Consider the following 26,910-nt stretch of genomic DNA (forward strand, 5'->3'; position numbering starts at 1 on the left):
ATTAAAAAAAATATTTGCAACAACAGGATGAAGCACAACTTGGAAAGAGGGATGCTCCTCTGTACAGGGATAGAAAACTTAAACCAATTTCTTGTATGTATTAAACTCAACCTTAATGTTAATATTTATTGTTTTAATTTTTTAATGTTTTATTCTCTTGTTTTAAGTTGATTATAAACCACCTGAAGTTGCTTCCATAATAAATCAATAAATAATGACTGTATCCTGAGAAGCACACACATTGGCCATCTATTTACCATGGTGACTTTTATGGCTGGCCCTAAGCAGTTTCCAAAGTTGAACAATTGAATGACTTGCAAAATACTAATAAACTTGGCAACAAATCCATTCCACCGAGCACAGCACCGCTTCTGACCTAAGACAACATAATGTATTCCGTGTCATCTTCAGTCCCCCAAGGCTTTTCAAACTTGCCAAGTCTAAGCAAGTTTCCAAACAATGGAGGGGAAAGGGCCGCTTCACGATCAAGTTGATTCCCAGGAGGGAAGCCCACAGTAGGGGATACTCACATCAGAGCCCCCTCCTGCCAGCTTTCTTGATGGATGGGGATTTTTCAGAAAGCATTCTTTGCAAAAAAATAATAATAAAAAAAAACATATGATGAGATGATTGCTTTTGTTTACTGAGGACTTTTTGAAACTTTTATAACACCCGAAAAAAAGAAGTAAAGAAAGAAGCAGGTTATTTTTATCTGCCTGTTCTTGAGTGGAACTGCATTATTAAGACCATTCCATTTCATTTTTTGACCATCCTTAATATGACACCATTCATAGGCATCTACACGGTCTACAATATATAAAATAAAAATCTATATAAATAATGCATTGTTAAGAAAAAAAAATCCTGGCTGTTGGTATGGACAGCTTTCCAGACCAAATAGTGTCCAGAAGAAAATTGTTAACTGTTTTTCTAAATAATATGAGGGTGGGAGCACACCTGATTTCAGGGGGTAAATTGTTCCTGTAGGTAAGAATATCCTTCTCCAGATTTCAATCTCTGATATCTTTGATATGGATACCTAGAGACGTTGATCGCAAATGCTCAAAAACGAATGCAGTAGCTACATTGGGGGGCAGGATTTCCATGTCATGAGAAGCAAATGTAGTCACCCTTTCCATAATCATAAAAGTCATGATTCTTTCTATTCAAGCCACGCACACACACACCCGAATCTTCACTAGTTAACTTCCTTGCGTCATGGCTATTTGTGAGGCGGTGGTGGTGAGGCTATTTTTTATTTAGTTTTTTAATAATGGAGAAATGTTCTGTTCAGTACATTCATTATTAAGTTTGGCATCTCATTCAAAATCTGATCTGAAAGAATCAGGACACCCATTAGATGGCAGAAAAGAAATGATCATCTCATGGCCATCCATATTTTTGCAGCTGTGACCTGTCATTTTGCCTAAATCAGAGTCTTCACCACGCACACACTTACTGTAAAGTTTGCTTCATTAATATTTGTTCATTGAAAGCAGTAGCCCAATTAACAGGAGTATAGAGAAAAATTGGTGTATGAAAAGAGTCATTTTGATGTCCCAGGTCTTAATTTGTGTGCTACTTCTCTTCTTTCCTGATCAAAGAATTGATCTTTTGCTTACATTATAAGAATTATGCACCACTACAGGTAGTGTATCTTCTTTAATGTAGCTGTATTTTTAATCTCTTTCAACTGAAACTAACTTTACCTAAGTCATAATCTAAGAACCTATTTCATTATCCATAATAATGTTCTCCTTTCCCCAAATGCACACTTCTTCTTGCAAACTGTTACTGTATGCATGCACCTAGGAGTGCAATTAAACAATTTCTATGTTTATTAAAGGAAATAATTAAAAACAATATTCTTTTCTTCCTATGTTCCTGTGGGAGAAAGCATGCATATCCAGAAAATAAAGATCTGTCTGAAGATATTAGAAACCAGTATGGTTAATAAATAGATTATTGGATCAGAAGGAGAGAGAACAATCTGGATCAAATGAACCTTACTAAACAGGAGACTCATATTGTGCTGTATTAGCATACTCCAAACCCTCGCAAACTGATTGGTCCAGACGGACAGCGACCTAACACTTTTTAGCTTCATCTGTTTTGCAGAATTGTTGTGAAGATCAAGTGGAGGAAGGAAAGAATGCACAATAAATATAAATTGACATCCTGTTATCTCGTTAGCTAAAAGCTGCTTTTAAATTTATGTCTAAAAATATAAAATATGAATGTTCCTAATACATATGCTCATTGGAGAGTTAGATTAGTAGTGGAAAACCAAGGTTTGATTGACAGGTGAACTATAATATCAGCTATTTTCATTAATATTGCTCTCTTCACCTGATATTTGTTTATCAGGATTAAAATTCCAAGCTGTTTTTATCTAGCTTGTGCCATGTCCTCCCCAAAGACCTAAGCTGGATCCTGTAAATGTTCTCATTTTATTTCCTTATATCAGTATTGTAGAGACCATGTGTATGAAGGTTTTTAATTGTTCCTCCTCAGAATGATTTATTAGGCTTGCAGTAAATTATGATAGTAAATTAATAAAAATAATTCTCAGAATATTCAACAGCAAAAGGCAAGTAGCAAAAGGCATCTCATTCTAGACTTATTAGTGTCTTTCTAAAGTTTTGCAGGTGGCCAGCTAAATGGGTAGATAATTGACCCCTTTTTTCATTTTCTTCTATAAATATTTGTTACAATTTCTAAAGCTCCTGAACAGAATGAAGCTTGTAAGACAAAACATGTAAAAAAGAAAAGCCAGCTTTACAAGGTCTGCAAAAAACTGATATTATTACACATTTAATAAATGTATCCTTGAATTTACAAAAAAGACTATAATGGTGTATTACTTTAAACATAGAGATTAACTGTAAAAATAGAGAGATATTATGATCTATGCAAAGGCTATAATAGTACTACAGCATTAATTGTAACCTATTCCCTTTGCAGATAAATACATGTAAAGGGTTTTTCAAGTGCTTTTAAAAAAGATAATGAGACCTTAGTCTTTCTGAGCTTGGCAGGAAGAATTTCTAAGAAAAGGGAGATGTCTTTAAAAATAAAAGCTCTGCTTTAAAACAAGATGACAGCTCAGTACATTTGAATTCAAACAATTAATTTACTTTGCAGTCTAGTTTCTACATTGTACTCAGAGAAAGGTCCTCCTAAGTACTTTGCTTGACTGATTGTAACAACTCACTTTAAGATTATGTTACGTGGTTTTAATTTAAGGAAATTTCACATCATTATGACTTGGAGTTTTTCTGTATACTATCTTATGAGTATAGGATATGAGTATATTTCTGGGTTTTTTGAACCCAGAAATTAAAAAAAAGCAGATTTATTCTACTTATTCTAAATCACAGGACAGTTGGAGGTCTCAGCTGCAAAATTAGGAGCAAGCATCAAGATCCATCAGTGGTTTTAGAATAGAGATGATGGGGAGGGGATATAAGAGAGACATATAAAACTCCCTTCAGAAAGTAAATAGGAAGGATTTTTTTCCCTTCCTCTCATTGAACTTGATATAGGTCTTTCAACTGAGCTGAACAACAGGAAATTCAGAGCAGATTAAAGCAATGCTTCCTCATGGATTTTGTTATTTTTAGATTAGTGTTTCTTAGGTTTGATTCTACAATCCCTAGATACTCTCAGGGATCTGTGAAATTATTGCCAGCCTATATTGAAAAATACCATATTGAAATTCCATCAAACAACGGTGAAAAGTTGCAGGAGTGAATATGTCAAATTTATTTTCTTAATACAATACTTATCAATAAATATAATCCACACAAACAAAAGCTCTTTGGGGGTCCTCCACAATTTTTAAAAGTGGGAAAGGGTTCAGATACAAAGAAGTTCAAGAAACCCTCTTCTAAATGTAACGTCATCCATCCATCCACTTCTGAAACGATTAAGAGGCAAATTCATAGAAATTAAGAACCAACTGTTACCAGCCTTAATAGTTTTACGTGATGGCCCCACCATAGCAGTTGATACAATAAGAAAAGAGAAGGGCATTATGGGACTCAGGTGGTTTCACTTAGCTTCCCAAGGGCATCTCATTATCAGCTCTACTGGCTTGACCTGAGTCAGCGTGGTTGTTTCTTCTAATCCGAGGCCATCTGGAGTTACCTCAGCACTTATCTCAGTACTTGTTATTTGCCTGAGAGACAGTCCAATAATGTGGCTAAATCTACTAACATTTACTGTTTATTTATTATGGCATTCATACTGTAATTTCTGGAGATCTAATTCACAGGATCAATCCCAAAAGGATTTATTCTGATGGTCCTGAAACAATTTCTTGGAGAGGGTTTTTGTCTGTATATTGTCATATGGAGAACCCTGTAATGTCAAACCAGATTGTCTCTGAGGCCAGGAGTTTCAAAATAGCCCTTTATCATATACTCAGTCCTATTTTTAAGTCCTTGGTTGCTTTGTTGTTGTTGAGCACACAGACTGGAGAAATGCTAAATCTTTTGTCCTTCTGCAGTTTCTTTCTCTTGTCTCTCTCTTTCTCTTTTTTTCCCTCATTCTCTGCTCTGATATTATCGGATGTTTCCAAAAGGGGGGGAGCATTGAAACCATACTTTGTACACACTACACACATACATCCCAGATTCAAAATGACTGCCAAAACTTTTGAGTAAATTGCTAATATTTCCCTATTTATATATTGATCATGTGGAAGCAGACAGGCACCCAGACAGACAGACGGCATCAATCTCTGAAGTAGCATCAGTTTTCCTAACAGCAAGCACTACTGGACTGAGCCTCTTAAGGGGCCTTTCTGTAACAGTTCAGATCTTTCTCCCTCTTGGTAGCCATATTGCAGTTGACAAAAGGTTTTCTCATCTACAGCAGAACATTGGCCGATGCCCCACCCTTGTTGGTAGGCGTGCTTGGCTGGGGCCACTGGAAGAAAAATCACTTAAGCATTAGCAAGCAATCAAATATATGAAAGACGACCACTTAGCAGCTCTTCCAATGCCTTCCATTAAGCTGTAAAGAAATAGTGAAGAAAAAAAAAGTACCATTTCTTGATTCCATGCCAAAACCTGCATCAATCTCTGCAAATGTTTTTCTCTCTCTTAACAGCCTCTCCCCAGCATTTACTTGTATTCAGTCTATCCTGTAAATTGAATTCAAGGGAAGTTTTTGATATATATTTTGATACATCTACACAGAGGAGGGGGCAGGGAGAGAGAAATACACCTATTCTCAAAATGAGACAAAAATATTTGTGGAGGTTCTGCCATCTTAGACAAAACAAGATAAGTATTTTGAGAAAAGAATAAATATCCAGCATTGCCTTGCATCTAAGGGCTTTGCTTTGTAATACCATTGTTGTGAGATCCATCTGTAATACGGTGGTAGAATTAGCCATGCTCTATACATAACTCCAATGGGATACATAAAAGTATTAGGATAAAGATGGGCTGAAACAACCACCAGGAATCTTTGCAATATATTAACACTTTTTTTCAGGCCATTTCTCATAACAATCATTTTTGGCAAAGCTGAAACTGAATGCATATAGTTGTTCCTTTCTGTGTGTCTATCATCTATTCATTTATATTAATCTTCCTCCAACCTGGCACCTCATATAATTCCCCAGATAGCATAGTCAGCAGAGGGATTTTGGAAGTTGAACTACAATACATCTGGAAGACCTCAGCATAAAGCTGATATATCTATAAACAGGTCACTTGATTTTTGTCATGATAGATATCTGGGGCCAGATGCCATCTTATCTAAGTAGAGATATGTGCATGTAGGAAGCACTTGCAATCATAAATTGGAAATCTTTTTTTTTACCGGGGGATGGGTGGCTCTCATTGCTAAACAGAACCATCAGTTTCTTCTGCTTTGGTTTTTATACGTGGATACTAGCTGGGAAAAGAAGGATCTCAAGCAAGGAGCGAAATGTATCTTTGGATCTATTGTCCACAATTTAACTTCATAATGCTTGCTTTCAGCTATGGAAAATTATCATTCCTTTCTCATCAGGGAGGCATAGATAGATCAATATTATTTATGGAGTAAGGAGGATAGGAAGGAATAGTTGAGCTGAATGTAAGAATGAGACTGTCCTCATAATTAACCTTCCCTGATGCATCTGCAGATACAAATAATTCTATAGACTCTTCCTCTTCAAGATACATTTGGAGAAAAAACTTGTCGTACTTGTATAAATAGCTATTCAAGACATAGTTTGTAGAACAAACTGAACTGACCTGGTTCATCCATAATGCCAAGTCATAAAGCACGCTTTGCAAATTATATCTGTATTCACATACCATATTAGGTCAAAACCAAACAACTATAATTGTGACTGCTACCTATATACCTGGTGGGTTGGTAAATATGTGTTGGTGGATGAATATAATTCCATATGTATGTACTTGAATAAATATGGCCTCCCAGACTGCAGTTGGCTTCACCACTCTATTTTTTTTAATGTACACGGATTGTAATATTTCACAGATCAGATATAGATATGTGTTTCCATTAGTTTTCTCCTTCCTAATGGCTAAATAAGCCATGTTTGCTTATGTGATGTTTCCTTTCATCACCATTATCATTATTCTTCAGATGCTCTGAGACAGGAGTATCAAGAGATATTGCATAAAAGCCAACCCCTTCTTACTAACATTTGACTGAACCCTGGTAAGACTGAATGGCTTTGGGTTTGCGAGGATCCACGACTTTGTCATTTTTTACTCTGGGTGGGGTGGCATTCCTCAGAAAGACCCAGTCTGCAACTTGGAGGTTCTCCTGGTCTCGTGGTTTCCTTTCAAGGAACAGGTGGCAATTGTGGCTAGGAGAGCCTCTGCACAATTTTGTGCTGTGTCCCAGTTGCGGTCTTTCCTGGACCAGGATTCCCTGCGCTCAGTCATTCAGTCCCTAGTCATCTCATGACTGGACTATTGTAATACACTCTACATGGAACTCTCTTGAAGAGCATTTGGAAGCTACAGCTGATGCAGAGTGGTAGCACAGGGAGTTTTGGGGGCCCCAAGAATGGCTCCTTTAACAATACTGCTCTGTGAGCTGCACTGGTTACCAATTTGCTTTTGGGTACAATTCAAGGTATTGGTGATCACCTTAAAGGCCATACTTCATGGCATGGTTACTTGAAAGTCCGTCCCATACCACTCGTGCCTGTAGAGGAGGCGTGTTGCGTGTCCCGTCAGCCCAAGTACTCCAGCTGGCAGGGTCAAGGAAGCGGGCCTTCTCTGCTATTACTCCTGCCCCCTGGAGGTTGGCCCCAACCCTCCTATCTTTTTTAAGAGCCTAACGACGTGGCTGTGCCAGTCAGCTTAGGGCTCCAGTGGGGGAACAGCACAATGGAGGTGATTGATTGAGTAATAAGAGATCCCACCTCCTCTTCCACTCTGCTCCTGCCCTTTGCATGTGTCTTTGATTGTAAGGTTTGATTGTAAGCTATGCTTTAATTAAGATGTAACTGTAAGCTGCCCAGAATTATCCTGTGTAAGATAGGTGGCCAAATTTATAAATCAATAAAATACTAACCACCCTTACCCCTCCAACTTATGGAACTGAAGCAAGGTACCATATAAGGCTTTTTATTTTTATTTTTCTCTGTGCATCTGCAGATTTGCCGACTTCAACACCTTCTAGGCCCAGGGTGCTGATTTCCCTTAGAAGCAAATCCATGCATTCCTACACCGTGGCATCACCAGATAGGATGAGTGGGTCAGATAACGGATTGGATGAAACAGAACTCAGCATTACTCTCACTCTCCGGATGCTTATGCATGGAAAGGTAAGTACTTTAGGACTGCCATATTAGGCTTTGCTCTTAGTTTATGCATAGTCAGTAACAAATCTAGCACGGGACAGAATATATATATATATATATATATATATATATATATATATATATATATATATATATATATATATATATATATATATATATATATATATATATACAATAGAAAATAAGCACCGCCTGGATGAACACAAAAATGCAGTTCTGGAACACACTTCCTCACTAGTCCAAACATGGAAGCCACAGGTCATAGCATCAACTTCAATGGCACCAAAACCCTGGCCACTATAGAAAACCAAACGAATCATCAGAGAAGCCATAGAGATTGAAAAACCAGAAAGCATGAACAGAAGAGATGATTCCACCAGGCTGTCAATCATTTGGAAGCCTGCACTCACAAACAAAAATTCCCACCACAAGCCAGGCAAACACCTGGGCACAAACAGATCCCCTGATTCCAGCTCAAACACACCCCAACCAGGCACCCAGATGAAACCCAGCTTCCTAACTAATGATAGCCGTCCATTTACCCGAAGCCAAGCTGCACTAAAGGCCTCCATTAAAGCAACACAATGCTGCCAGCCAATCAAGATACAAAAAGAGCCAAAAACAGACAGAAGATATTAGAGACACCAACCAAGCAGAACACAGCAAACTCCGAGACCAATAAACACAGACCAAGACTCCCAACCAATCAGGATGAAGAAGAAAACCATTCTGGCACAGCAATAGGCTGCCCCAAATTCAAATCTGAAACTACTGTAAAAGTCTGACTCACAGACGGACACAATACAGAAGCCTGATGATGGCAGATGAGATTCTGCTGAAACGTTGCTACAACTTTAAAAGAACTACAATGACGTGGGAAAATACCCGAACCAAGCCGAACACCATACATGTAAGTACCCGCGAAAACTTAAGAAAACATATATATATATATATATATTAAAGTACTACAGTACCGTTCAGTACAGTACTTGTGAATTAACCAGTTAAAGCAAAATAGTGGGTTAAATTGCCAAGGTGACAAGATTAATAGAAATTCAACATTATTAAAAGATCTAATAGTGAAGGGGAAGAAAAAGAATGATCATGAAAGGGAGAATAACCCTTTCATTTAATTTGTTGAATCATGAATGACCTTTATGGGGTGGGGGATAGAAGGTGTGCAATTGCATCCTCATTTTCCAGCCAAAAGTATATGTTCAGGCATTGCATCTTACAGATTTGGAGATCTTTTATAACTCCATTTCTCTTGTCTCTGCAGGAAGTTGGCAGTATCATAGGCAAGGTAAGATCAATGCAGATCACTCTGTGCTTTCGAAATTCCTTTGCTCTACATTCTAAGAGTAATTGCCTTTATTGTCTTTAATCCTACAGAAAGGAGAGACTGTGAAGAAGATACGAGAACAGGTAGGTATTATTGGAGAGGGGGGAATAGCCCAAGTGCAGGTGATCTGCTATTCCAGTGTTTCTCAAATTCAGCAACTTTAAAAAGTATGGACTTCAATTCCCAGAATTCCCCAACCAACCAATCTGGGAGTTGAAGTCCACACATCTTAAAAGTTGCTGAGGATGGGAAACAGCTATCTATTCTATGGTTCTAGCTGTATGAATTCCTAACAAAAGTGAAAATCTGTTGGGAAAAAGGAAGAAGGCAGAATGAGGAATGTGCTAGAAAATATGGAGAGACAGAAAGCAGGATCAATCTACCCAAATATTGTAGTCTCTATTTTTCTGAATGTAGTTCATAATTACTGTTTTCTAAAGTAGATTCTGAAATAATGAATATACTTCCCTCTAGCCCAGAGATCTCCACAAGTCTTAAAGTTGCCAAGTTTGGGGACCCCTGCTTTAGCACCTCATTGTCATTGAATAAACGTAAACACTTGTAGATAAGATCAGTATTTCTATCATCAGAGATGCTTTAATACTATATTGCATGAACCAGTGGTGGGATTCAATTTTTTTACTACGGGTTCTGTGGGTGTGGCTTGGTGGGCGTGGCAGGGGAAGGATACTGTAAAATCTCCAGTCAGAGGTGGTATTTGCTGGTTCTCCAAACTACTCAAAATTTCCACTACCGGTTCTCCAGAACTGGTCAGAAGCTGCTGCATACCACCTATGGCATACCCAATGATGGTGCTCTTTCCTTTCAGAATTGCTGTCCCCCTTTTTGTTTTGTTTTTTGAAGCTTTGCATCATGTCTTTATTGATAGTTAACTGCCGTTGTTGGATTTGCCACTTTTATTTCAGTATTAATCTAGGTTAAGCTCACAATGCAAAAGATTTCATGAGAAGAGGACTGGAAAATAAAAATGAAACAGAATTGATTATCTATTTAGATACTACATTCTATGATGCAATAGCAATAGCACTTAGACTCGGATGGGCTGCTACCGGATCTCCCCAGTTCAAGCGAACTGGTAGCTAATTTTATCATTTTTAATAACTGGTTCAATGAACCAGCAAATCCCACCCCGCCCATCCCACCCTCCCCTCTTAGGAGTCTCCACGTGGCCCGTTTTGGATGCCAGGTAAGTGCAGGGCCCGCACAGAGGCTCAGGGAGGGTGAAAAATGGGCCTCCGGAAGGCCGGGAACGGGCCCATTTCGGGCCCATAGAGGGCCTCTGAATAGAATAGAATAGAATAGAATAGAATAGAATAGAATAGAATAGAATACTTCATTGGCCAAGTGTGATTGGACACACAAGAAATTTGCGACAAAGTTATAGTCCTACAGTCACAAGTGGGAGGGGATGGGTGATAAGGAGTGATGAGAAGATTACCAGTAATGGTAGTGTACACTTTGTAAATAGTTGAACAGTGTTGAGGGAATTATTTGTTTAGCAGAGTGATGGCGTTTGGGAAAAAACTGTCCTTGTGTCTAGTTGTTCTGGTGTGCAGTGCTCTATTAGCGTCGTTTTGAGGGAAGGAGTTGAAACAGTTTATGTCCGGGAGGTGAGGGGTCTGTAAATATTTTCACAGCCCTCTTTCTGACTCATGCAGTAAACAGGTCCTCGATTGAAGGCAGGTGGGTAGTAATTTTTTTTTCTGCAGTCCTAATTATCCTCTGAAGTCTGTGTCTGTCCTGTTGGGTTGCAGAACCAAACCAGGCAGTTATGGAGGTTCAGATGATAGACTCTGGAGGCCAGGGAGGCCGTTTCTGCCCTCCTGGAGGCTTGAGTAAAGCCTCCAGAGCCCGGGGAGGGTGAAAACACCCCCCTCACCGTGGTGCAGGAAGCCAACTAGGCCACGCACACCATGGCCATGTCCCCCAAGCAACTGGGCAGAGAATCAGTTGCTAAAATGTTTGAAGCCCACCCCTGCTTAGACTTATATGCCGCTTCACAGTGCTTTACAGCCCTCTCTAAGTGATTTACAGAATCAGCCTCTTGCCCTCAACAATCTGGGCCTTCATTTTACCCCTCCTCAGGATGGAAGGCTGAATCAACCTTGAGCCTGGTGAGACGCGAACTGCCAAATTGCAGGCAGCCGGCAGGCAGCAGAAGTAGCCTGCACTACTGCATTTTAATCACTACACCACCACGGCTCTATCAGCTCTAACCACTGCGCCACCACTGCTCTGATAGGATACTATAGGTATGAAGACCATTGACTTTTGAATTTATCCTCTCTTGAAATGAGAGGATTTGATTCCCAAGTGGCAGATTTATTCAGTTGTGTCCAATTTCTAGGGATTTCCTGGACAAGTCCCTGCAGTTTTCTCAGCAAGGTTTTTCAGAAGCGGTTTGCCCTTGTCTCCTTCTTAGGGCTGAGAGAAAATGAGTGGCCCAAGGTCACTTTGTGCCCAAGGTGGGATGAGAATTCACAGTCTTGTGGTTTCTAGCCTGATGCCTTCACCACTACACCAAACTGTTTTTTTAGCAGATACCTCGCAGACAAATGCAGGGATGAGAAAAAGAGACGTGAGCCATGAAGTCCTTGCTAATAATTTAAATTCAGACCAGACTCCCCCAACAGACAGAGCCTATCTCTTCTGTTTCTCAGCCACATCTGCAGTATGCAGATAGCGTCCAGCTACTTGACAGACTATTGGGGTGTTTATGAAACATTTTGTACGCTTGGTAGAAGTGTTGTATAAACAGTTAGAAAACCTAAAACGTATTTTCCATGATTATTCCTGGTTTGCTGTGTCTTTAGAGTACTGCCCGGATTACCATCTCGGAAGGATCCTGCCCCGAGCGGATCACCACCATTACAGGATCCACAGATGCTGTTTTCAGAGCTGTTTCCATGATTGCCTTCAAGCTGGAGGAGGTGAAGTAGCTCCAGTCTCCGTCTGCTGCATGTTGCTCCCAGAGCAGGTCTTACTTGCTCACATTAAGTATAATTGTGGCACTAAAAAAATCTATCAGTTTTCCATTAAAGATAGAAGCTTTCCAGTGAAGGCTGGCATTGGCCATATAAACCAGGGATCCCCAACCTTTTCGGCGCGCGGCCCGGTTCCGACATCAGCTGGGCGCCGCGACCCGGTTACCGGCGTCAACTGGGCGCCGCCATCTTTTATGACGAAAAGGCGCTTCGGTGGCGTCACCGGAGCGCTGTTCGTCATAAAAATGGCGCGGCATCTTTCTGGTGAGCTTTTGGGTAGAAATGGCTTTCTACCGGAAAAGCTCACAACGCTGCGCCACTCATCTTTTATGACGAAACAGCGCTTCGGTGAGCTTTCTACGGAGCGCTTTTTCAAAAGATGGCGGCGCCCAGCAACCAGCGGCCCGGTAAGGGTTGTTCAGCGGCCCGTGCCGGTCCGCGGACCGGCGATTGAGGACCCCTGATATAAACCATGTCTAGTTATTTAAGAGCCTACAATGGTTGTTGTGTCTATGATCAAATGGTGAGACTTCATACCGTTCCTGCCAAAAAGAAGGAAGAGAGTCATGCAATTTATTTTTGAGAAAATTGATTTTCTAGTGGTGTTTTGAAACAGGAAAGTTCTTGATAAATTTCCGGCACGTACTGTATCTCGTTAAATTAGTAAGGTTAAACAACCATTTGTCATGATATATATGCACTTCTCTTGGTGTATATAATTTAAGTATCCCTAGGAATTCAAAACGACTATTAAAGCCAATGGAGGTGATGTCACTGTATTTACATCTCACCAAATTATACCAGACAGAATATTATTTGGATGACATCAGGTACAAAAAAACTGAATATCATCTAATAGTGGATCTTAAAAATTAGGAGAGAAGATCTAAATTCTTAGGATTTTTTTTTTTTACCTATAATGGGGGTTCTAACACAAAACGCTGCATACTAATAATAACTAAATGTGACTTTGAAAGGATCCCTTTGCACTTGAATTGAATACAAATTCTTTTATTTCAGGACTTGGGAAATGGAGCAACCAATGAAGGTACCATTTCCAAACCACCCGTAACACTGAGGCTGGTCATCCCAGCTAGCCAGTGCGGCTCACTCATTGGCAAAGGTGGAGCCAAAATAAAGGAAATTCGAGAGGTAGAGCCTTCAATCATTGCATTTTGTTCACTTGAGGATTATTGTTACTTTTTAATTTTTTTATTTTTTGTGCCTTTTTTCCTTTCTAGTTTCATTGCTATTGATCTTATACTCCCAGTGCGAACGGCTTAAATCTCAGAAGCCGGCTTGCACACTTCTTTCTTGTTAAATAAAAACAAACAAAATTTACAATTTTTTTTCATTTGCATTTCTTTGTGAAAGTCAAATGAAATATTTTGTTTGTACGAGAAGCCATAGCTATGTCGGGGAAGAGGTATCACAAGAAGCATTTATATCTCTGAATAAATTAGCTCCTTCAACAATGCCGTAATAATCTCGCAGGATTAGAAAGTGTTCCTGACCCAGCTCCACGTAAGTAGAGGCTGCTGAGAAAAACAGAGTATTTGTTCATTCCAGACAACAGGTGCTCAGGTCCAGGTGGCTGGAGACCTTCTGCCCAATTCCACTGAAAGGGCTGTAACAGTCTCTGGGATACCAGATGCCATCATCCAGTGTGTGCGACAGATCTGTGCAGTTATACTGGAGGTACAGCTTTTGTTTACTCTCATGTGTTGGGCGAGAATAACACTCTGCTCCTTTGTGGAGAAGTGGGACTTTGGGGCTTTGCGTTCAGAGGCACTCCTTGGATACTTCAAAACTTGTATCCTCTTGGAGTGCCATTGTGATTTTTCCCCCCCATTTGGCCACTGTATGGATACCAAGATAACTCAGCCCCATTGCAGATATAATTTTAAATGAACAGCGGCGACAGCAGTGCATGTGTATTATGAGCTGCCCAGAGTTGATTGTAAGATGAACAGCTACTGCATTTCTCCGAATATAAAACCAGGTCTTATATTAATTTTTGCTCCAAAAGACACACAAGGGCTTATTTTACATTTAGGTCTTATTTTCAGGGAAATACAGTATATAAATGTTGGGTGGGAGAGAGAGAGAGAGAGGGAGGGAGGGAGGGAGGGAGGGAAGGAAGGAAGGAAGGAAGGAAGGAAGGAAGGAAGGAAGGAAGGAAGGAAGGAAGGAAGGAGAGCACACCCTCTTATGCACATGCACTTTTTTATTTGCAAACATTTTTACTATTAATAATCTGCTATCTAGCTGTTTTTCTACTCTAAGGAGAAAAGATTATCATTCCTGAACCTTTCTTTTCTATTGGAGTAGCGATTTGATTGGTCAGATGGTCTATGAAGAAAGGTTTAAGTATACCTCTAGCACATTACTGTTAATTCCTATTTGCAGCTGTCAGACCTATTTCTTAGGAAAGCAAGCAAGCAAGCAAAAAAAAGGCATTTACATAACTGTTGAGTCAGACATTTCAATGAGTTAAGTATCAAGTACCCTCTTCTAGATACCGTGCTTTAGGATTTCAGGCAGGAATCTTTCTCAGCACCTTCTGAACACCAATCTGGTGCTTCCTTTCTGAGTTGTTTGCCTAGAAGACTTCTTGCACATTGATTGCACAGGAGAAGATGATTTCCATAGCAGAAATCTTGGAATAGTTTTGATTCATCAAAATCTGCAATTTGCTGGACAGCTATGTCAAAGATAGAGTTCCTTCCCAAAGGACATAGAATAAGTAGCAACGTTTCTTACTCTCTTGTATTCTCTTCCTTTAATTGTCTACTAGGGGCAAGAGACTAAAGATGATCAAAGATGATCATTTACTTTTCATATCCTGCCCATGTCTGAGATTACTCAGCATTACCAAATGGGAGTTAGCTAAAAATATCCCCTCTTGATGTAATGCCAGAATGCCTGTTGTATGACAGAAGGCAGTGCCTGTTGGCATTAGAAAGCAGCTTGGGGTACAGAAGTATATAATTGTGCAGTGATACTTCCTTCTGATACTTCCTTCAGTCACCCCCAAAAGGTGCCACGATTCCTTACCATCCCAGCTTGTCCTTGGGACCGGTTCTTCTGTCAGCCAATCAGGTAAGAGACTTTTAAGTAAACTATCAGTAGATTGTTTTGCCAAGACATAAAGAGGCTTTGGGTTCCTCTGTTATGATAGCATTAATGGGAAGAGGTTTGAAAGATGGGAGTTGGATGGGCCAGCAAAAAGACACTGGGAATGAAAGGCGGGATGGTGAGAAGTACTAAGAAGAGGTTGAGCAGGCCAGCAGGAATGTGGTGGGAATCTGGGGGGAAATGCTGGAAAGGGGAATTAATGTACCCAAACCAGCTTCTGCTTGATATAGATAATACTCCCAGCATAACTGGGATTTGGATTGCCATTTATTAAGAGCAGTTGTGATACACTATTGGGAGGGGGAGCTTGACTGTTTACAATACGTGTGCAGTAGTGGAAGTGGTCAACTATAAAACCTTTCCTGGCAGGCAAACTGGCAAGGTTGCTATTTTCTCCTAGGGTTAACTCCGAGAATGCTCTCTACCACTTTTAAATTGTATGTTTGTTTGCTTGTTTGGCATTGGTGGGAATGCTTCCAAAGAAACCACTGGATACATTTTTATCTTCTGGGGCCGAAATAGTTTCTTGTAAATGAAGAAGATGTTAGAAAACTGGTTTGTCAGGCTTGAAAAACAAGGTTCACATGTGAAGGTTCAGTTAAGCTGATTTATTGCTATGACCTATGTACAGAAATCTCAACTAATGATCAGCACCTGGTTAGAGTTAGGTAAGAATGAATGGCACTCAAAGACATTTTGAAGGAGGTTTGGAACCTCATTTGTGGCCACACCTTCATTTGTGGCTACATAGGGATTCTAGGCTGATCCCTCTTTTAACTCCGCCCTTAAGTTCTGCTGTTCCTTCTCCTACATGGTGCTTTGTTTGCAGCATGCCAACTTCCATGTAGAAGAATCTAATCAAAAAGAGTCCAGGTTGAGTAAAATACCTATGATCTCACTTATGTTTGACGATAGAGGGAAATGGGCAGCATATAAATTAAATAAATAACATATTGTTTGCCTGGGAGACCACAAAAGGATTTTCTTTCATTGGAGCATCCTGATAACCCTGAAAGGAACCCCAGTGGTCCCCATCAGTCCCTGAAGCAAGAGAGCTGACCATGCACTGAGCAAGCATTTCTTACGTCTTTATAAGTCAGGACAAGCCATTCTTAGGAAGAGATTCTGACTAGAAGAGTGAGGTTTAAGGAGTGGTTTCAGAATTTGAGGGGGGGGGGCAGAAAGGAAGGAAGGAAGGAAGGAAGGAAGGAAGGAAGGAAGGAAGGAAGGAAGAAAGAAAGAAAGAAAGAAAGAAGAAAGAAAGAAAGAAAGAAAGAAAGAAAGAAAGAAAGAAAGAAAGAAAGAAAGAAAGAAAGAAAGAAAGAAAGAAAGAAAGAAAGATACAATCAGTTTATCAACTTTCCTGTCTATGTCAACCCCAGGTTTTAACTATTCGTTTATTTTGCATGATCACCAATCTCACAAAAAACAACTTAATGGGGGGCATACAGCAATCGAATAAAACAACAAATACAAATGCAACAGATATAAAGATGTAACAATCTACATTAAAAGATAAATATTATTTTTAAAAAATACAAGTATACAATCCCTAAGCAGAGAAAGGATAAAGATGCGCACCTCAGCAAAGAAGAAGCCATAGAAGCATTCTCTGGTTCCCTGGGAGCCCCAGGATTGATAACTAGATCTTGAGGGAGTTCCGGAACATCATGGATGGAGCTAGCCTAATATTTGGGAGAAAGAATGTTTCATAAGGGTTAGGGTTAGACCATGGCAGGGAAGATAGGTCCCTAACTGATGGTACCCATAGCATGTACCCATTTCTTTCTTATACTAGCATTGAAATCAATGGTGGGATTCAAATTTTTTTACTACCAGTTCTGTGGGTGTAGCTTGGTGGGCATGGTAGGGGAAGGATACTGTAAAATCTCCAGTCAGAGGTGGGATTTGCCGGTTCTCCAAACTACTCAAAATTTCCGCTATCGTTTCTCCAGAACTGGTCAGAAACTGCTGAATACCACCTGTGATTGAAATCTTAGTACAGTCTAACTGCTAATAGGAGCCAAATAAAAGCAGAATAAGCCATAAAAGAGGAAGAAAAATGTTCGTCACCAAAGCTACGTAATAACAATTGACAATATAATCCAGATTCGGAAGTGTCATAATTTCAATTTCTCCCAGACAGGATTGTCATCTGAACCTATAAGTGCCTAGGGAGAAAAAACAGAAATTAGTGTATTCTAGTAAGTCAGTTTGTAGGGATTTCAATGAGATTTTACTATAATTTTGAACAAAATCCATCACTGTTTTGTTTTTCTTACATTGTTCTACACTGATGATCATAATGCACACAGTATTAACTTTAATATCTTTTTATACTGTAGTACAACTGAGAAACATTAACTTCTGTTTAAAAATTAAAACATATTTACCAGATGGCCAAAGATGTATGAGTTGATGCACAAAAATGCTGAATGACTGAATAAATCAAATTACTACTGCATATAAATGCTTTTAGTAAAATGAATGAGGGTGACTTAGTCTCACCCGGTGACAAAGCATTGATATATATTCAACTTTTTTTGGTAACAATCAGCATTAATTGTAAAGGTGTAATGGTGTGGGTGGCCATTTTAAAATAATATGTAGTAATACTTAACTCTTCTGAATTTTAAACTCAGAGCATCTCATTTAATTTTAACTCAGATAAAATAGATCATAAGAGGAGAATTTAGTTTTTAGAACAAACTAAAAACTTAACACATTAGATATGGAAATGGCCATTTTTTTGTAAATGAAAAGACTTGTTGCGTTGCTCAGGCCATTTAATCAAGCTTGGAAAAGAACATTTGTTTTGGCTACTCTTTACAAAATGTATTCTTTTGTACTGGTCTATTGAATCTTACGTGTTCAAGGGACAAAACTACACAGTTGTCCCTGCATGGTTATAAAACTTGTGGTAGAATTTCTTTAGCTCCTTTGTTTTTATAATGTTTTTATAATTGAGAAATCATTGAACGTATTAGTTTCTAGGGCAAGGGAGTCAAAGTCGTGTCACCACATTGTTGTCACATGACGTATAGTGACTTTCCCCCCCCCTTCACTAAAACGGGGGTGGGCGTGGCCACTGCGTGACGCATGCGGGCCGCGAGTTTGATGCCCCTGTTCTAGAGCTATGCATTGCTTTGGATTCTGTTCCAAAAAGGCACTTCAGTGTGCATAATGGTTTAAATGCAGCCCCTGCCGGCAACCATTTAAAGTAACCGAGTCTTTCTCTAGCAGCAAGAAAGACTGAGTCTCTACCTAGAGTAGCATCAGAAGGCAGCTCTGCTTTAAAGAATGGCAGGCAGGTGCAATGCTTGCTTGAACACTGAAGTACCTTTTTAAAATCAAATGGGAAATGTTGTCCAGTTCTCTAAATTTCCAGGATATCTACTTTTGTTTTGTTGCTGTTGTGGCTTTTTTTCCCCCCTGCTTGCAACTGCACCTGCCACTCCTCCCCCTTCCTTGCTTTTCTCTGTGATTTTCTTTCTTTCTTTATTCTTAAGCCCTTTCTTTAATAAATGGACTTTTTAAGGAGGCTCTAATATATTTTCTCCTTTTTGTAGGGATTTTCCATGCAAGGACAATACAGTGGAATATCTCAAGCTGAGGTGAGTCCAGCTGACAGCCTATATTGAAACTCCAGGTCTTCCCCTATGTAGGTCCTCATATCTTGTTTTTGGTCTCTGGACTTGACCCATCCTATGATTTTTTATTTTTTTTATTTTTGGAAAAGATTATAGAAGCACCTTTCCAACCAAGTATATTGGCCTCTCTGTAGTGCCTGGAGATCACAGACAGATCTTAGAGGCACTGTATTGAGGTCAGCTATTAAAGGCTGTGGCAGAATTTACAAAATAACAGACAAAAGCATTTAGAGTGACTTGGTTTTAAGCAGTCAATGAATCTTGACCTTCAGGAAAACCTGTCTTTGTATCCTTAGTGGTAACTGTGTTTAAGTGGACAGAGACAACCCCACAGCTATAGCCAGAATCTCATTTAAAATTAGCCTGAACCATAGTGAAAAGGAGCCTCTGCTGTTATGAGATGGATAGCTCACGATTGCTTCTTAAAAGATATCTTCATAAAAGATTACTACTCTGGACTTACTTGAAACAGTAATACAAACACAGTGGTTGATAGTTTCATGGGTTCCTTTTCACATACAGCTAAAATGAAACACAGTTTTTCCAGCCATGAAAAAATCTTGAGCTTTAAGAGACCCTCCAAGATACTGTCAAGAACCACTTATATAGAATTGACAATATTTATATTTAAGGGTTCTCTGTTGTTTTTCTTCCTTCCTGTTGTGCAGGTGACAAAATTGCAGCAGCTTTCGGGACATCCTGTCTCATTTTCATCCTTGGCACAAACTCCATCTCTAGTTGCAGGTAAGAGAGTTGGTGTAAGAGTTCTGTGAAATGACCAATCCCAGAATCCTCTGCATCACTATCTGTCCTGAGATTAGATAAGGCTGTAGGATCTCTGATAATCTCAGATTTTTATTTACAAAGTAAAGATTTTGCAAATATACTTTTTTTGCCAAGAGAATAGACCAGGGGGTCAAACTCAAGGCCTGCAGGCCGGATCTGGCCCGCAGGTTGCTTAGATCTGGCCGTTGGATCAGCCTGCAGTGCCTCTGCCAGCAAAAATGGAGCGCACAGCCCTCCCGACCTCCATTTTTGCTGCCAGAAGGCTGCAGGAGGCTGTTGCAGCCAAAAAAGGAGTTTGTGGGGGCTGCATGTGGCCCTCCTGAGCTCCATTTTCTCTGGCAGAGGGCTGGAGCAGGCTGTCGAGTGATGTTGAGCTGGCCACGCCCACGCCGGCCATGGCCCCCGAGGTCAAAAACAGCCCTGATGCGGCCCTCAATGAAATAAAGTTTAACACCTCTGGAGTAGACAGAAACATATTTATAAATACCCCTTATTAGTAGTAATTTTTCACCCAAGAAATATCACTCAGAACAATATAATGTGAATAAATAAAACATTATATTCCAAACAAAAATATGTAACTTTTATTAAAAGGTACACAGTATTTTTATTCGAGTTACAGATAAGCCTATGGAGTCATTCTTTCATGTCATACCTTTAAATCGCATAAAATAGGCATAAAAATGAATCTGCATTAAAATGATTTTTACAGATCAGGCAGAGGAGTGGTAGCAGATATGATATTGGTATTGGTAACTGATATTAAATCTAGTGAATTGTTAAGGATTTATTTGGGATATAAGTGCTAAAAGAAGAAACCAAAAGAATTGTGGAGAGCATTTGAGAGCCTCTGTCAAGATACTTACGTTTCTAGCCTGAAATTTTATAGCAGCCTGCCTCAACCTCCCATCCTTTTAAGAGTGAGCATTATCCCATGTTAGCAAAGGCAGACTGGCTGGATGAGTATTATGGAAGTTGTGGAGGATGCCAGGTGAGTAAGGCTTTCTTGTATGGAAAAAGAAAGCATCTAAGTAATAATAATAAATAATTATTGGGGAAACTTGAGTCAGAAACATAAATAGGAAATGAGTGTATAAAAGTACACAGTTGGTGAGGTAGCTTTGTTGGAGTAATGATAATTCTTTAATGTGCACCTCAATTTTTATACATAATCTCCAGGACAGTCACCCACTTATTAAGATGCTTATAGAGCCCAACTGTAGATCACTTGGGTCATTCTCAGTCGGCTTGAAAACCTGTAATTGATTGTGCAAAACACAGACATCTGGATGACATCATCTACAGCAGGACAGGAAAGAAATATGGCCAGAGAGGGAGGGAGAAAGCTGTTAATCCAATTTCCAAAGTGGTTCTCATCTTCTAGAACACTCGGTGGCTATTTCCTCAGCACTGACCAGAATCCTAATTCATAATAAGTCATGGTGTGTTGAATAAATTGCAGTACACTGGGTTCATACATAACTGAAGCAGAACCTGTAGCTTACAGAGAACAATTATTGCACTCACTAAAACAGGATAAGCTGAAAGCCACATTACAGCTTAGCATTGTTTAAAACCAGATGTTAAAAATAAGTTATAGAGCACCATCAAGTCAGTCCTCTGTTAAAGAGGAATATTTTGCAAATTCACCTTAATAGCCAGTAGTATTTTTGTTTTTATTAACTCTTTATTTTCAATATATCCATCATTATAGCAATCTTCAGGTTAAAATTCAGAGGAGAGGAACAAAAGAAATCAGCTCAAGAGCCCAAGTATACACTCTTTCTCAATGTCTCCCATCTTTCTCTAAATACAAACAGAGACAGAGACAGAGAGAGAAGGAATAAGTGATTTTGAATTTCTTGGCCCAGGGCTGTTAAACTCCCAGCCCACAGGCCAGCTGTATCATGTGCTGGCCACGCCCGCACCCGATTTAGCAAAGGGAAAAAAAGTACCGATACGTCATGTGATGATGCTGTGATGCCGTGAGTTGGACACCCCTGGCTTAGGCCTTTGTATGTCTTGGGCACCAATTGAAACTTTGCCGGGATACAGATCAGGAACCTGTATAGTTGTTGTAAAGATGAGATCTCTTGCTATCTATAGCAAATCTTGAAAAGCAGCTTTGTGGCAGCAGTCAGAACCAGCAAATGATTTCGAGCAGTTTTCAAAGGCAGAGCACATACTGAGCACATTGCAGGAATCCAAGTGAGGTATAACGAAGGCACGTATCATTCTGGCTGGATCTGATATTGCTGAAAATAGTTTTAGCATCTTTGTTCTTATCACAGAAAAGCCATTAAGCAAAGAACAAAGCAACAGCTTACACAATATCCTTTGGTTTTGTCCTAATGTAAAACCTATGCCCAGGACAGGAAGCCATCACCCACACAAACATAACAAAATAGATTAGCTCCATATGGCAAAAAAGTGAGACAAGGCTTTTCCCTTATTTATTTATTTATTTATTTATTTATTTATTTAATTTATTTATTTTTAATCTACATCCTGAATATATACTGAGGGAAACCAGACTGGAAAAAGATGAATGTGGTTTTAGAATTGGAGGAAGAAACATCAATAGCCTTAGCTATGCTGATGACACAACACTACTCGAATAGCTGAAAATGCAAATGATTTCATTGCACAGTGGCTTTTCCTGTGACACTTTATGAGAATGAAATATTTGCAACAACTATACAGGTTGCTGATCTGTATCCAGGCAAAGTTTCAAGTAGTTTGAAGAAGTAGGCAAGAAAGAGTACTGATATTTTAAGTCAGTGATTTTGGATGGCCAAAAAGACAATCGTGGCTCATAGAACAAACCAAGCTACAGTTTTTATTAAAGAGACAAATGCCCAGGTTCACATAATCATATTTTAGACATATCTGAGGCTCTCTTGAGAAGTCTATAATTTGGAAAAAAGTGAAAAGAAACAGAAGACAAGCAGGTGTAGGAACTCAAGAAGTAGTGGGTGCAAGCACTGTTATAAGATTTGAAAGTCTAGGCCAGGGAGGGATCATCCTGTGTGGTCACTCCGAGTCAACATTGAATTGATGGATTCAGTTATTTCAAGAATAATTAGGAGCTGAGCATCTGGATGGAGCTACAAGTCCAAAGTTGAAGGGAAGGAGCTCAGATAAACGATGCACAACAATAAGAAGCCTTCTTTTGGGTTTTGTCTATTCATTCATTGAACTTGGCTTTTCCAAGTAGCCCCTGTAAAAATGCAGCAAATCCATGCAATTGAACCAAAACTCTTACCATCTGAATAAGGACAAGGATTGTTTCTTATGTTGATAAAAGAGTATCTGTAGCCAATGGGTTCTGCATCAAGCAGGAAGAGGCAGGGATAGGCTGGAATTCCACCGGGACTATCTAAAATTAGTCCTGTGTAATGTGACCTAAGTGAAATGGCATAAAACAAAAGCCTCTTCTTTGAGCTGCTGATTGCTTTGCAAGAGCTGGGAAGCCATCCAATCCTTTTTTGTGTCCTCCCTTCTTTTTGTAACTATGGTGCCTAGAAAGGATCTTTAAGATGCTAACGTTTCAGTTCAAGCTTATTCTAGGGAGGGCACGATTATGAAATAGCCATTCAAGGAATAATTAAGGGGGGGCGGGGTAGGCAAAGGGCCCCAGTAATTCTCTGTCTTCTTTCTCTCTTTCTCTGTAGGCCTGGATGCAAACTCTCAGAATAGCTCTCAGGAGTTTCTAGTTCCCAATGATGTAAGTCAGACTTTGATGTGAGCTGCCTACTCTGCTGGGTTAATGCTGTGGTTGGTTTGGTCTTTTGTTTGCACTGTTGTAATTGTACCCACTTCCGTTCCTCCCATTTCACATCAGTATAAAAGCTCATTGGGCATAAATCCAGACCCTTTTTCATTCCTTTCCTCTGCTCCTGTTCACCAAGGTCTGTTGAGAGGGACTCCATTCCGATAAAAGCAGAAATCTACTCCCCAGCCAAATCTTTCCCAGTAAAGGGCCAAGTTTTGCTGGGCAACTATGTCAGAATCAAAAAATCCAAATTCTGTTATTGTTGCAATTGAGAAAACTGCCTTAACAGCGGGTCCAGCTATTTTTTTTTCAACTGGACTAATATTGTTTACTCGGATGGATAGCAGCTCTGCAGAGTCTTGGATAAAGAAAGGGCTTTAACTTCATCTGTTATACAATTATTTTGAACTGGAGTAACCAGTTAATGATTTAGGAATTGTCTTCTTGGGAACCTTGTGTTCTGCCACAGAAGTATGGTCTTTGGGTAATATAGTTAGTTAGCAAACAGCTTGGGAATTAATATGCCAACCTTCTACAACAAGCACAGACAACTTTTTAAATTTATAGTTTTTAATTGTAATTATTTTTACCAGTAGCTTTCAGGGCTTGTAAAAAGTGTGTTAGGATACAGTGATTTCATTAGACTTCAGAAGACTTGAAAATTCAAGCTCTTTTTTTTAATTGGCATTGTGTGGCTTTTTTGTTTTAAGATAAAATGGGTTTTCGAGCCTCTTAAACATTTAACGTACCTATTTTAAGAAATTAGTTTTGTCCGGAGTTCTTGAGAGGCAATGCACAGCCTAGGTTTCAGGGGTAATATGCTCTCAACATAAAATACTTATTGGCAAATAGACTACAGCAGTGATTCTCAGACTGTGGTCTGTGTAGTCACAGGGGCCCCGCAAAGGCTTGAAGAAATAATATGGTTTAAATCTTGAGTTAAGTCTTGATTGCCCATGCCATGGTCCATGGTTACAAAAGGTAATTAAAGGAGGTCCGTGATGAAGAAAAGGTTGAGAACCACTGGACTACAGTACTGCGGTTTTTTTTTTTTACCAGTGCCAGCTTCTGGGTGGTAAGGAAGGTAAATTCAAGGACAAACTCATGTAGGGTGCATAACAGGCATCTTGATGAGCAGTGTCAACAGTATTAGTTTCTTGTGGCAAAATCCTATTTCAGACAGAGTTACAAATAGCACGTCCATCAAAAAATCCCCCAGTTACAGCCTCAACCAGCTCACCCACCATATGATGAGAATCCTGAAGGATCTCAGGTTGTAGCCCCACTCATTCAGGAGTAATATTTCCTGTCAAAGAGAAAACACAGATAGTCTGATGCACAAACAGCAGCTCTATCTTGCCTGGGTTCAGGTCTAGCCTAGTCTATCCCATCCAGACTCTGTCTGAGGACAAAACATCTGTAGCATAGCCCAGAGTAGTAATACAAAGAAGACGTTCATGTAGATATCCAAAAGGGGGGGAAGGGAAGGAAAACAAACTCTATGGCATGCCACAGGAGAGTAACCACTGGGTTAACTCTTCACTATATCTGCCAAATGGAACCACTGTGAAATGGTGCTCTCAACCCTCACAAACAGTCTGGAAGGACACCTTGAACTCAAAGGCCTCGAGGAGGAGGAGAAGAAGACTAAAAGTAGGGCATTCCACCATCTGGAATCTGACAAAGATAATTAACTTGAGTGACCTGTGTTACCTCTATCTCAGGTCTAAGCACAGAGAATACAGTTTTATAAATAACACTGCTAAGACAAAGTAGCAGGTGGAAAGCCAGTTCCTAAGCTTAGTAATGCTTAAAAGTCCAAGCTTCATCACCTTATCTAAGACAAATGTTTTAAAGAATAACGCAGTCTATACTGAGGTGGCCATACCACAATTTGAGTTTTAATGCTAATTGTGCTGCCTCGTCTTTCATGGCAGCCTGACATGGCAACGTGTAACTTAATAGTTGTACCATGAAGGGATTATCTGGAAATAATTGAATCTTCAGACATTAAAGGGAATAAAGATTGTTTTGCGTCAATAGTTACTTGAGTTTGGATCAGCATTTGGCTTTTTCCTTTTTTTACAAGGTTCAGTTGTCATTGCGGTTGTAAAGGAATGTAGAGATGACTTTGGAAGGGAGTCTGCTAAGGGAAATGAAACAACAACTCAGTCCTGAGAAAGTGAGAAAGAATCTCAAAATAGTCCTGTCTTGATTCTGTTTCATGTAAGAGGGGAAAGAGATAAAGTCTTGTAGGCTTTCATGATTCTGTTATTATACCTTACCACAGTAACATAGCACTCCTAGAATCCTTGTGGGGCCCGTTTCCTGTCCTGGCCTACCTCATAGGACTAGCAGTAGTGGACAAAGCACAGTAATCACACAGAAAAGTCCTAAGAGAGAGGGGTGGAAAAGATGTATTTTAAACCCACTTTCCCATAACTTCAGAAGGCTCACACTCACTCCTCCCTGGGAGCAAAAGCCAGAATATCAAGCTAAAAGGAGAATGTGCCAGTTGCTCACCCACACAGCCAACCCAGCTGCAAGCCTGCTCTGCAGATACCAGCAGAATACTGTTGGGGAAACTGAAGACTTTATTCAGTCATTTTTGAAGGCAGGAAGCATGTGGGTAGTCAGCAACATTGACCTTTACATAGCGCCCCAATTTTACATGCACAAGAAAAAGAATGATGGAATATTTTGCTCAGAGAAAAAGGTCTTACAAAACAAGCTGCACTGCTTTATTATTGTAGGTCAGTTCCTGCCACAGTCTGGTAGAAACCTGAACTACATGACTTAATTATTTTTTCCTTTCCCATTCAGTCTCTCGCTTGTCTAATAGTAGGTGGTTCAGTCCAACAAATCTTTGTCGCTGAATAGCTTAAACAGCACAATCCTGGGGACTCACTCAGCTACAAACAGGATTGATGCTGTCCTTTAATAACATTTGAGTTTGAATCCGTGGCTTCTAGAAAAGGACAGTGACCTCTGGGCTGATGAACCTGGCCACTTCTACATTAGATCCATGTGCCTCCTGACTGGTGATGGCCATACAGTGGTGTGCCATTGGTCAGTGTGGTGTGTTTCTTTGAGGGAATGGTGGCACTTCCTGCCTTGAATATAGTGTCCTCTCTTCAAAAAGCCTTCACTGGACCCAACTGTCCTAGGCAATTTTCATACAGGTTCCAACCTTCCCTGGAATGTTGTGGAATGTCTCTAGATTATAGTGTCAGTGGCCCCTGTAAGATTCAGATTATCTGGACTTATTTCAGTCTGGTTTCAAACCAGGGTATAATATCAAGATGGTGTTAGAATTTGTTGATAACTTTGATGGAGTCAGAACAAAAGGAGCTGTAATCGTTCTGGTTCTATTTAATCTCTTGGCAGGTTTTGATACCATAAATCATGGT

The 26,910-nt window shown here is 39.7% G+C and overlaps 1 protein-coding gene across 6 annotated transcripts in view; it reads left to right on the forward strand.

The window, feature by feature from the left end:
• Positions 1-26,910, forward strand: part of PCBP4 (poly(rC) binding protein 4) — a 55,720-nt gene that overhangs the window by 15,999 nt on the left and 12,811 nt on the right. For all 6 annotated transcript variants that reach the window (XR_015747537.1, XR_015747540.1, XR_015747538.1 and 3 more), the window contains 10 exons: positions 7,638-7,807; positions 9,084-9,107; positions 9,197-9,229; positions 11,981-12,097; positions 13,172-13,303; positions 13,721-13,849; positions 15,179-15,253; positions 18,859-18,903; positions 19,608-19,683; positions 23,400-23,452. Coding sequence is in view for 2 of the 6 variants with exons in the window: in XM_087954933.1 (XP_087811059.1) it covers positions 7,697-7,807; positions 9,084-9,107; positions 9,197-9,229; positions 11,981-12,097; positions 13,172-13,303; positions 13,721-13,849; positions 15,179-15,253; positions 18,859-18,903; positions 19,608-19,683; positions 23,400-23,452 (795 nt within the window). In the remaining 4 variants the exon portion in view is untranslated. The remainder of the gene's footprint in view (positions 1-7,637; positions 7,808-9,083; positions 9,108-9,196; positions 9,230-11,980; positions 12,098-13,171; positions 13,304-13,720; positions 13,850-15,178; positions 15,254-18,858; positions 18,904-19,607; positions 19,684-23,399; positions 23,453-26,910) is intronic.

The sequence above is a fragment of the Notechis scutatus genome, chromosome 2, assembly GCF_049901735.1.
Source record: "Notechis scutatus isolate UNSWTSFEM ecotype Mainland chromosome 2, rNotScu1.2, whole genome shotgun sequence".
Taxonomy (NCBI): domain Eukaryota; kingdom Metazoa; phylum Chordata; class Lepidosauria; order Squamata; family Elapidae; genus Notechis; species Notechis scutatus.